This window comes from Lolium perenne, chromosome 4 (genome assembly GCF_019359855.2).
Source record: "Lolium perenne isolate Kyuss_39 chromosome 4, Kyuss_2.0, whole genome shotgun sequence".
In the NCBI taxonomy this organism is placed as follows: domain Eukaryota; kingdom Viridiplantae; phylum Streptophyta; class Magnoliopsida; order Poales; family Poaceae; genus Lolium; species Lolium perenne.
In genome coordinates this window covers 279944718-279957003 of record NC_067247.2, presented here as the reverse complement: position 1 = coordinate 279957003, position 12286 = coordinate 279944718, and the positions used below count along the sequence as shown (strand labels likewise).

The 12286-nt window shown below is 46.6% G+C and overlaps 1 protein-coding gene across 2 annotated transcripts; it reads right to left on the bottom strand.

Moving 5' to 3' along the window:
- Positions 1-833: 833 nt before the first annotated feature.
- Positions 834-5174, bottom strand: LOC127295531 (transcription factor TGA2.2). Of its 2 annotated transcripts, none has more exons than XM_051325496.2 (9): positions 4986-5174; positions 4259-4452; positions 2980-3067; positions 2833-2888; positions 2318-2395; positions 2184-2235; positions 1778-2049; positions 1397-1642; positions 834-1282 (listed from the first exon to the last, which is right to left on the bottom strand). In XM_051325496.2, the coding sequence occupies exons 2-9, from the start codon at positions 4322-4324 to the stop codon at positions 1136-1138; spliced, it is 1005 nt and encodes a 334-aa protein (XP_051181456.1). In that variant the 5' UTR covers positions 4325-4452; positions 4986-5174; the 3' UTR covers positions 834-1135. The 2 variants fall into 2 exon arrangements, with proteins under 2 accessions (XP_051181456.1, XP_051181455.1); XM_051325495.2 differs by having other exon boundaries at positions 2833-2892; positions 2984-3067; positions 4986-5173.
- Between the last annotated feature and the right edge of the window lie 7112 nt (positions 5175-12286).

Here is a 12286-nt window from a genome sequence, read left to right as displayed (position 1 = left end):
TCTCATCTTCGTGTCCCGTAGTTGTGACTTTGTGATTGAGGGTGTGTGTTAATGTGTATAGTTATCTGGTTGTTAGTATCGATGGTTCACCTCTAGGGTTTGTTGTAATACCGTGTACATGTAATCTGGTGTATGAACATATAAGTGGGGGTGTAACTGGATCAGATCAGAACAGATTTTGCTCATACCATATCTTTTATTATATATTTTTCTCGGATTAAGTTCAGAGCGCAGATATTGACCGATTTCGGATTCGAATGCGGATATACCGGACTGCGGATTCGAATCGAAAATAGAATGGACTTGAACCAGAAACAAAAATAGTCGAATATATGCTCTTATCGGTAGATGTTATAGTTCTTGCAACTCTTGAGAGAGATTTAAACATTCAAGCTTGTACACAATACTCTAAAACTTAAGCATCGATAAAAGTTTAGAGCTAAACATGTTTCTCAAATGAATTTGGTATCTCAATAACTACTAACCTTGTAAGATTGTCCTTGGCTTTTGACTAAAAAATTGGATTATCTGGTTTAAAATCTTCAGATTATCTTAACTAAATTTCAGATAATCCATATTCACATGCAATTTGCTATACCATATCATATACTTTATCCGGAGCACCACTTTGAAATCGTTATCTGCCGAATTCTTTAAAATCGGATATGGATACCTTAAAACAGATTCAATGTCAGTTTCCGTGCGGAAATTATCCGGAAATTATCCTCTGTTACTGAAAGGCAAGGCCACAAGGTTTTGGTGCGCGCCTAAATCCAATCTTTCTCTAAGCACTTTCAGAAGCTACAGAGAACATTGGCATACCACATTACCACTCATCACAAGATGCTGCATTTCGCTTTTCATTTCTAACAGGCGCAATCGCTGGATCCTATTGCAGCTTTATCTACTTTTATTGCTAGTACAATTGTACAATATGTCAATCATAAATTCATCATAACTTACAGTTACAAGCGTTACCCCTACTTGTACAACATCGAAGTACAATACGAAACCAGAGGTGTCAATATATATCTTTCCAGAGTGAACTGAACAACCAGTCTTCCCCAAATGCGTCGCAATTTGCCCACATTTCCAGGATCAGCTCGTGAAGAACCAAAAGATGGCGCACAGTAAGTTACTCCCGTGGCCTAGCAAGCCAGAGAGAGCTCAGGGCACGCAAACGTGAAAAATAATCATGTATTGCAAGGAGAGCGCGAGCAGCTTGCCGTATTGTTAGGATTCTTTGCATTTGATGCAAAGTTTGCTGCCGTAGATTGTCAGCCTAGCACAAATAGAACATAAAAATTCTTTAGAGCTACGGTCTTCTAATCACAAAAAAGAAACAAAACTACATATCTGCCAAAGTCAGGAGGTAGGAAAAATGATGTTTAAATACCTGACGAAGGAAATTCTCAATGGTTCCAAGTTTTCCCATGGCCATAGCCATTTGACCCATGTAGTTTGCCACGTTTCCTGCAGATCCTGATGGGCCAAGAGAACCAGCCAACGTTTCTGCCAGCGATTGCTGCAGTGCCTCCATTCCTTGCGATAGTGCATCCTCAGCTTGATGCGAGGATTGCTGGAGGTTGGATAACCCCATCAACTGCTGCTCTGTTAGAGGCTCAAGCTGATTTACAAGAAGCTGGAAATTTACATGGAACATGAGATATAATTCTATCATGAAGCATAGATGAAACATAATAAAATCTGACATTCTACTACTCAAAAATATTCGTTCAGTAGGTTTACTTATATATTCAGCATATAGTTTGTGCACCTTCAGAAGCTCAGATGAACGGAAACCCCCGAGCCACAAAAAACACCTTTCAGCAGGTGTTTTCCACATGCCTGAAAGCATATGAAACACATCAGCCTTTGCAGCACCACCCTTGAGCTTGAATATTTCGTCATAATGTGCCATTATCCCATCTACAATGAGACGGAGGTCACTATCACTTGCATGCGCATTTACTGCAGTTCTCAGCTCATTTATCTGCTTGTTTTGCTCTTCTAGCCATCGAGTATATTCTAAATCAAATGTCATTGCTCCTGCAGAAACAAGCGCACTGATTTAGTTGTACTCCAAATGAATGCTCAGGTACAGCTGAGCATACTTTGATAAACTTGTAAACAATGATTGATTAGCGAGCATGCACGCTTGGTCACACATAAAGAGAACTTACCATTTCCACTCATAGCATGAGTTTGATCTCCAGAGCTAGAAATGAAGATTCCCTGAAATACAACATCCAAGTAAAAAAAAATTAAACGGGAAATCAACTAGACACTCTACAAACATTGGTAAATAGACACATACCTGTTGTCGAGCTTTCTGGAGCTCTTGCTCTAGACTTGCAAGTTTCAGCTTACTGCTCTCTAGCTGTTGTACATATGCCTTTGAGAAACAAGAAGTATTAGGATGGCTGTTAACAAATGAATGAACTCAAAAGTGAATGCTGAAAGAAGTCGCTACATACAATTCACAACATCGGTATATTATTCGAGGACTGTAGGATATCAGGGTTGGAAATACATCAAGCAAACATGTCCTTTGGCGGTCACTGACTATTTATTTCAAAGCAAAAGTAAAATTGAATTGTTTACTTTTTTATTAGCATATGCATTAAGAATTTGGGAAATTTTGGTGCTATTAGAAGCGCGAAAAGACTGCACACCTATCACACATCTACCCACCAGCTCATCCCTGACATTTGCACATGACTGCACCACGATGAAGCAGTAGCTCCCCGATGTAATAACTAATAAGTAAGAACCCGAAGTTACCTACCTTGATACATTAAAATACATGTGCATGCTGCAGGGATATGGTACCTTTTTTCGCAGACGACTTTTTCGTGCCGCCTCACGATTTTGGGCAAGTCGCCGTAAGACCTATAAAAAATAAAAGGTAAATATGTGGCCTAAATACCATTATTATGAAAGGACAAGGGACATTATCAAGGAATAGAAGATAAAGTAGCACCTTTTGGTCCATAGGCCTGTCGGACCTGTCAGATGGATCAGAAGAATTAGAAGGCACAATAGCTCCATTTTGTCCGTTTTCCATCTGCACGACTTGGTTAAGAAAAACTTAGGGACACTTCACATAATGTAGTATAATGGGAAAAAAAAAAGTTGGCATGCAACAGTGAACATAAGCTGAATTAAAAATATCCTATAAGTCTATGGTGTATTCTCGAAAAAAAATTCCTATAAGCGACAGTTGACACCAGAACTTGACAGACATTTCCGCAAAGAACGGCAAAATTAGGCGTTTTACAGAGTTAACATTAGGATTTGTCCATTCAACTGATGGGATGAAGTAATAACTCAAGGAGATTACACGTCATGTACTAGCACCTACTACCTACAAATCTTACAAAGCAAATCTGCTAATCACCTTTAGTAATGATTTTATTGGTGTGATTCATGTTTAACATGTGCCTAGTCAGCTATATTTTGAAAACTCAAAAGAAAACTTAGCAAAACAGCCCCCCGGCCGAATTTCAAAACTATATATGTAAAGATAAATGAGAAAGGGAAAATGAGGGACATAAAGTAAGAAATACTACCTCCGTTCCAAATTAGTTGTCACAATTTTTCTCCCCAAAATGAGCGAACCTACACATTGAAATGCATCTAGATACATGTGCATCTAGGCCAAATCTGACCAAAGCTGCGGCAAGTAATTTGGAACGGAGAGAGTTTTGGTGTGTTTTCCTTCTTTCCTATGGATGTAAAGTATGTTCTAACTCCAGAGAGTGTTGATTAATTCATTGATGAATTTCCATTGTTTGGTCAAAAGTTTCAGAGTATCCAAGAGATTTTACATTTCACATTTTAGTGTAGTCCACGCTGAATATTCCCCACCTGATGAAACTGATAGCGCTGGGCAGCGGCAGTAGTCCTGTTCACTTTGCAAGTTGATTTGTAATTTTAGAAGTGTTTGATATCTTTAGGCACTGGAGCAAATGTGTACAATGATCTGCAGATGGTAGCATGGACATGGCAAGAAAGAAAGAAAGCATCAAGCACTGACATCAAAACCACCCCGGTTAAAAGCTTGTGCTTCGAAAGAAGCCCATCTCAAAAAGGGAAAAATCCAATGCAGTGCCATTCTTCACCTCTTATATTAGACTAATAATAATGAGCAAGTCGGCATAGACACATCATTTCCAATTCTGACTATCTCCTATGCATGACAGAACCAGAGACACAAAGTAGTACAATGGATAGAGAGATAGAGTGGAGGGATTACCCTTTGATTCTTGTCGTCGGTGTCCACAACTATGGAGGTGTCAGTCCTGGAGCTAGCATCAGCCATGCCGGGTTTCCCCCTCCCGGCTCAGAGCAGCGGGACAACAAAACAAATTGCTTTGCTGTCCCTCTGCCTGAACTTTTGAAGCAGAGCCGGCTGTAGGCGCGAGATCACTTGGGGGACAGAGCCGCCACCTAAGCATGACAAGAAATGCAGAACAGAACAGGGGTACTATTAGCACAGTAAAGTAAAGGCTGTCGAACAGTGACAAAACCGACAGTGTAAGCACAGACATATCCTTATAGTTTCTTTACAGCCCAATCAATCAGCTGTACGCGGCGGATGAGCCAAAAGATCCTACGAGAGAATGACAGACGGTACGCTGGCACGGCGCAGTAAACAAACGGCTCGCCGAATCAGCTAGATTCCAAGTGTAAGGCAGTGCAAGAGGACAAGGGCGGGACGAGAGAATTGAAGGTACGGGTTTGTTTCCAAGCTCTAGCGATAATAACTAAGCTCATGCCTACATCCCGAACAGGAACAGCTCACGCTCCCAGCGCCTGAAGCTTCAGCCGGAAGCAAGCGGGCAGGAGCTAAGAATTCGGGATGGAATTCGGTCTGGAACATGACCTGGAAGCGTCTAGGAGCTCGAAACGGACAGCACGCAGGCGAGAATTGTATGGAATCGGGCATGGTGCGGAGGAATCATGCGGGGGCTAGGGCTTACCGGGCGCTTGGCACGAGAGCAGGTGTCGTCGGCACGGGAGGAGGAGAGCTCGCTCGCGCGGTGTAGGGGGCCGACGGCCGGCGGGCGGCGGCGCGGGAAGCGGGGAGCAGAGCAGAGCAGATGACGGGGTCGGGACGGCAGCGTGAGAGGAGGAAGAAATGGGGGGCGGGTTGGTCAGAGGGGAGAGAAGGGGAGCGTGCGTGCGCTTCTAGTCTAGTCAAAGGGTGGGAGCCGTGCGGCTGACTGGTGGGCCCGCGCAGCCGGTGGGGTTTGGTGAGTGGGAGGTCCGGGTTTGGCTTTCCTCCTAGCACCTGGGCGGGCCGTTCCATCACGGCTCCGATGTCGACTTCCTCTCTCTTTCTGTTCCTGCTGAAATCGTGTGCACACGTCATTAATCGGTGGGCGGCTCGATGGTTGGTTGGATTCAGACGTAAGCGGGACGTCCATTCGGTAAAGTTTGTGGCCGTGGGGCCGTTACTCTATGGCTGAAAGGCAGCCCTTCCACTGGAGGAGCCCCTCCATCCTCGTGCGGCGGCGACAGGCCGCTCTCAAGGGTGCAACAACCTCCACAAGGAGCTTCTGCCAGCTCGGAGGCTCTCCAATTTCGGCGGAGTTGGCTCCCACCTCTGCGTTCTAAGTGGTTTCGTTCCCGACGGCGCAGAGGTTGACTCCGGTGAGATTTGTCGCGGTGAAGAAGGAGCTGGACCTGATCGCGTTTGCTTTTTCTTTCAAAGTCCTCACTGTAATTTGTACGGGCCAGTTTGTATTTTCCTAGTTCTTTCAGGCTTTATCTGTAAAATGTACCTCACCGCTGATAATATGAAGCCTTAGGTCCTTCGGGGCCTTTTCCTTGTTCAATTTTTTTTTTGTATCAGGACATCTTCAGCGTACCGACGCAAATTAGACGTTAAAAACAATCGACAGTGTTTGTTTGCGTCGATTCGTAGACATAAAAATAGTCACTTTTAAGCACGCGACTAGATTTTTTCAAAAAAAAAATCATTCAATTAAAGAGCATAATTTACATTTGAAATAAATGACAAATAAGAAAAACCAAACACTAAAACGAAAACGGCTAAGCCCATATAGCCTACTTGTAGCCCCTCGGGGCGGTTGGAGACCCAGCCCCGTTGTCTCCTCCCTCCTCCGCTTCTCCATCGCCGGCCGCCGCTCCATGCGTTACACGGTCGTCGGAGCTCGATGGGCCGTCGCGTCATCTAGTAGCTGTTGTCGCAGCGCCCCGTTGGTGTCATTCTTGGCATTCTTCAGCATCTCAAAGGACACGACTAAGGCCCTCTGCTCCGCCGCCTCCTCCTCCGGGTCAGGCCCACTCAAGTCGTCGTCGTCATCCGACTCCTACTCTACGGCTGGCGCCTCCCGACGGTATTGCTTCTCCGCGTTGAACGCCGCAAGGGCCGCCCGCTCCTCCTCTGCCTCATGCTCCGCGTCATCCATGAACTTCGCGTTCATCGCCGCGTCGATAACATCGTTCTCGTCGTCGAACTCGTCGGTGTCGGAGTTGTCGGGCGGGGAAGGTGGAGACGGAGGTGGAGGCTAAGTAGCCTGGCCACCGCCGATGCTGCAGAGGAGAGGTGCGAGGTGGTACTACGGTGCAGGCTGTGCAGCGGCTAGATTTGAGGAGGGGATGAGGCACCCGCCCCTTTTACATACGCCGGAGGTAGCTTAGAGGTGCGAGGTGGTACTAGGGTGCAGGTTGTGCAGCGGCTAGGTTTGAGGAGAGGATGAGGCACCCGAGCACGCGCCCCTTTTATATACGCCGGAGGCAGTTGAGAGGCGCGGCACGTTTGGCAACGATATTAATTTCATTCGCAGAGGTGAGCGGCAGTCGCTCGACACGCAAGGCATCACCAATAACATGACACAGACTGCCGAAGCGATGCATCATCGCTACGACTGGTGTGCCTGAGAATACGAATCAACCTAGGTCGTAGCCAGGCCGGACCAGTGGGAGAAGCGAGTGGTCATGCGACGAGACCACGCATCGTCGGCCCACACGCATCCGAAGCCTATATTTAAACCGCGTTTACGTCTTCGCCGACAGCCCAATCACTATGCATCGAGCCATTATACCCATAGGCGGATCTAGGCTATTGGCAAGGGGGGCAGCTGCCTGATACGTCTCAAACGTATCTATAATTTCTTATGTTCCATGCTAGTTATATGACAATACTCACATGTTTTATATACACTTTATATCATTTTGATGCATTTTCCGGCACTAACCTATTAACAAGATGCCGAAGCGCCAGTTCCTGTTTTCTGCTGTTTTTGGTTTCAGAAATCCTACACAGGAAATATTCTCGGAATTGGACGAAACAAAAGCCCACGGTCTTATTTTGCACGGAGCCTTCCAGAAGTCCGAAGAGGAAACGAAGAGGGGCGACGAGGCGGCCAAACCCTAGGGGGGCGCGGCCCCACCCTTGGGCGCACCACCCTATGGGGTGGGCCCCTCGGGCGCCTCCCGACTCTGCCCCTTCGCCTATATATTCTCTCCGTCGCGAAAACCCTATCACCGAGAGCCACGATACGAGAAAAGTTCCAGAGACGCCGCCGCCGCCAATCCCATCTCGGGGGATTCAGGAGATCGTCTCCGGCACCCTGCCGGAGAGGGGAATCATCACCGGAGGGCTCTACATCACCATGCCCGCCTCCGGACTGATGCGTGAGTAGTTCATCCTTGGACTATGGGTCCATAGCAGTAGCTAGATGGTTGTCTTCTCCTCTTGTGCTATCATGTTTAGATCTTGTGAGCTGCCTATCATGATCAAGATCATCTATTTGTAATGCTACATGTTGTGTTTGTTGGGATCCGATGAATATTGAATACTATGTCAAGTTGATTATCAATCTATCATATATGTGTTGTTTATGTTCTTGCATGCTCTCCGTTGCTAGTAGAGGCTCTGACCAAGTTGATACTTGTGACTCCAAGAGGGAGTATTTATGCTCTATAGTGGGTTCTTGCCTCCATTGAATCTGGGACAGTGACAGAAAGTTCTAAGGTTGTGGATGTTGTTGGGGGGATGACCCCCGGTATGCCAAAGACATGCCAAACCGGATGGTTTGAGCCATCAAGATACCGGTTTAAAGTTTATTCCGGGCTGTGAAGCTAAGCCGTTGGCTAAGTAAATCTTACCGGTATCCCCAAGAGGGGTATACCGGAATGAGCTAAGAAGACACCGGATTACCGGTAAGAGGTGCACTGTAGCACGTCGGCAAGACTGGTCAAAGATTCTCTCAAGAGCTAGAGGACAAGGATGAGCTAAGCAAAGTAGCTTTAAACGAAGCCCTGACGCCAAAGAGGAAGGTGACGCTGAAAGCATCCGGAGGACGTCATCCTCCCTGATTAAAGAGATACTGGCGTCACCAGTGATTAAAGAGGCTTTGTAAAGTAGTTTGTCTAGTCAAAGATGCTATTAGGGTTTCCTAGGGTTTCTTCCCCTGTAAGCCACCCTCTCCTCTATATAAGGAGAGGGGGCACTGACAAGGTATTACTGCGGGTAAAATAAGTGCGGATTGCCCAGGTTGAGGAACCTGCTGCGGGTGATCCGCAATTGTGAAGCCGATATCCTGTCCCGACCAATTTAGGTAGTCGACTGTTGGTGGAGGCATCTTTTCTGCCATGAATACTTGCCGCGAAATTACTTTCTGCGCCCTGTTAGATGGCCTAGCTTTCTGAATCATCAAGACTGCGCCATTAGAATTGGGATCAACATACGGAGGTGGTTGTGGTGCTGCCGCTATTCTGAGCTGGTGCCGATTCTCGTCTGTATCACGGGAGGAGGTGGGAGATGTATCTCGCTCCTTGGTCCCTGGTGATTTCTATTCATTGCTTGGGTATTTGCAATTCCTGCGGCTCGCAACATTGCTTGAAAGTTGCGGCAGTCTTTTTGGAGATGTCCTGATTGTCTCTTTCCGTTGCTATCGAGAAAAAAGTGCATCTGACACGGTCCGTTCATCATCTCCTCGGGGGACACATAGGGTCTTTGAAACCTTGGTCCACTATTTTTCCTGTGACCGCGAGAATCACCTCTATTGTCGCCTTGTTGTTCATTACTTCTTTGGTAGTCATCTCGACTATTTCCTCCAGGATTTCCTCGGAAGCCAGCCGATATGTGGCCGAGAGCATCGTTGTTGTAGAACTGGCGGGAAAATCGCCTTCTATTTTGAAAATTTCGACCGCGGTCCTCTTCTGGCGACCTGTGTCGCTTGGTATATATTGCGTCTTCTCCATCTGCCCACTTGTTGGCTATCTCCATCAGTGCTGATATTGTCTTGGGGTTGGTTCTCCCTAAGTCCTCGACGAAATCTCCCCGTCGGATTCCTGCCACGAACGCGTCTATTGCTCTCTCGTCAGATATATCTTCTGCCGAGTTTTTAATAATGTTCCACCTCTCGTATATATTTTCTCATCGACTCGTCGTGTTTCGTCGGCACGCCCTCAACTCTTCCAATGACGCAGGTTTCTTGCAGGTGGATCGGAAGTTTCTCACGAAAATATCTTCAAAACTATCCCAGCTGTCGATGGAACCTGGGGAAAGTTTCTTTATCCAAGATCTCGCGGCACCACTCAGGTGGACTTGGATACTTTGCATGGCTGTTGCTCTGGTTCCTCCTACCAGCTTCACCATCTCGAGATAATCAACGAGCCGATCCTCGGGATCCTGCAGACCGTCGAATTTTTTGAAATTCTCGGGTAACTTAAACCCTTTTGGTACTCGAGTTTTTCGGACTCGTCTCGTAAAGCACGGAAGCCCGCACAGATCTTCATCGGCAACTTCTGGTGAATGCCGATGTTCTCTTCTTTCTTGCCGCGCTCTGTCTACCCTTGCTTGAGCCGCTGTATCTCTTGCCCCACTTGTTCTTGGTGGATCTTGCACTGCAGCAGTAGGTCGTGGACTATTTTGCCTTGCAGTTCCTTCGGGAGGTGTAGCTGTGAATGATGTTCCCATGACTCCAACTCCAGCCATTGCCATATTGAACAATGCTTCTCTCGGGTCTCCGGGGGGTGGTCTGGACGCGAGGATGTAAGCTTGCGTTGCCATGTATCCTGCTTCTGGCGTTTTCGGGATGATATTTCCCCTTGTATCAATCGACATGAAAGACATGTCGAGATTTTGAATTATGTTGCCTCTCTCTCGCCTGTATATTTTGCAGCCGAGATATTGCCCTCCTCCGAGCTTCTCTCGTGACTATCTCCCGAAGTTCCCGATTGTCGACCGAGCTCGCTCGACGCCCGCTTGACGCGGATGTCGCCTCTTTTCTTCTATTCGGGGATCTTTGTTTCTTTTTCCAACTCCCTACTCACACGAGCAAGTCTATATTGATAGGCTTGTAATTCCTCGGCAGTAGCTGTGGTGGTCATTGGTTCTGAACCATCCATGGCTCTTACAGCCCTATCCCACGCTGCTTGCGGGAGTTGGACTCTTTCGCGAGGTGAGGTCCCAACATATTTGGTGCCTAAGCCTCTTCTGAGATCAGCGGGATCGACGTATGGGTTTCCCAAATCATCGAAAGCCTCTGACGTCTCTGGTTCTGCTCGGCTTGCCTCTTCAATTGCATACACTTGATGATATTTTGAGTATTGATTTTTGTCGGGATTGGTGACACCATCATAAAGATTGGTGAAGACCTTTCCGATGGCAACAGATTTGTCGATGAAGCTGTCAACGCTGTCGGAGTCGCTGCTTATAAAGGAGTCCGCAGTCGACCCGAAGGATGTGTCGCTGAAGATCTTGACGAACTTTTCGCTTGCCTTGGTGTCGATGAAACGTGGCGACGAAAACTCTTCATCACTTGTCGAAAAGTCAGAATCGATCGCTGAAAATTTCGACGAGATCGGAACTTCGAGACGATAAGATCCTTCCTTGTTGACGCTGAATCGGAATTCTCCGAACTTCATAACGATGGGCTCCTCCAGATACGCACATGCATCCAAACGGGAGGGCGGGTGAGGAATAAAATCGACTAGATCAGTTTTTTCATGTTTACCTCGATCCATCGCATTGCTTGCTACCGACGAAGTCGACGATTCTGGACGTGCCATCGAGATCAGCTCCTTGCAACCTCTAGTTCCCACAGACGGCGCCAATTGACAAGGTATTAACTTGTCAATGCCTACAGATTGTAGACTAGGGTTTCGTTAGATGTAGAGGGCAAGTAGATCTCGAAGGTTTCAGCCGAAAAGTACTCGACGATGTAAAAACTAGGGTTTGAGAGACAATGATTCGATCCTTTCTGCGTCCCTCGACTCCCCCTTATATAGGAGGCGGAGCCGAGGGTTTCGTATTGTACAAGTTACATAGTCCGGGTAGGTTTCTAACTCCTCCCGCAAGATTACAAATAATGCTTCCTATTACAACTTCTAGCTTTCCTTAACAATATCTTGGGCTTCCGAACCTTCTTATTCTTCGGGTAGTGGGCCTTCAGTAAACCCCGGGTATCATCATCGGCAGGCCCATTGGGGATGCCTATGTCAGGCACACCCCATCGCGGGCAGAGGCTGTTAGGTTGCATATGCTATCTTGTATCCAGAAACCTGTAACCTCTTGTGATCAATGAATAGAAAGATCTAAAGGGGAGAAAGCTCTTGTGTTCTTCTTCTTCTACCTCTGTCCAAGGCCAAGTTCATAGGAGATCCATTCGGAATCCATCCCATCCTTACCAAAACCCTCACCCGAATCCTCTAGCGCCCATTCGGCCCCAACTTAAGCCTTCCTATGGCATCTGTCTGTTCACCACGACGACAGATGTGCTGTTGCCACTAGGGATAAAACATTGATGCTTTGTCTAAGGATATTTGTGTTGATTACATTACGCGCAGTACTTAATGCAATTGTCTGTTGTTTGCAACTTAATACCGGAAGGGGTGCGGATGCTAACCCGAAGGTGAAATTTTTAGGCATAGATGCATGCTGGATAGCGGTCTATGTTCTTTGTCGTAATGCCCTAATTAAATCTCATAGTAGTCATCATGATATATGTATGTCCATCTCTATTTGTCAATTGCCCAACTGTAATTTGTTCACCCAACATGCTATTTATCTTATTGGAGAGACACCACTAGTGAACTGTGGACCCCGGTCCATTCTTTTACATCTGAAATACAATCTACTGCAATCTCTGTTCTTTGTTGTTCTTTGCAAAAAAACATCATTCTCCACACCATACGTTTAATCCTTTGTTTTCAGCAAGCCGGTGAGATTGACAACCTCACTGTTAAGTTGGGGCAAAGTATTGTGATTGTGTTGTGCAGGTTCCACGTTGGCGCCGGAATCCCT

What these genes read in the sequence shown, in the direction of transcription:
- LOC127295531 (XM_051325496.2), bottom strand. Translation starts at nt 4,324, where the DNA reads ATGGCTGATGCTAGCTCCAGGACTGACACCTCCATAGTTGTGGACACC. An exon ending in TCATGCTATGAGTGGAAATG is followed by an intron (nt 2,050 to 2,183) that starts GTAAGTTCTCTT and finishes TTGTTTCTGCAG; the next exon opens with GAGCAATGACATTTGATTTA. An exon ending in TTGAGAATTTCCTTCGTCAG is followed by an intron (nt 1,283 to 1,396) that starts GTATTTAAACAT and finishes TATTTGTGCTAG; the next exon opens with GCTGACAATCTACGGCAGCA.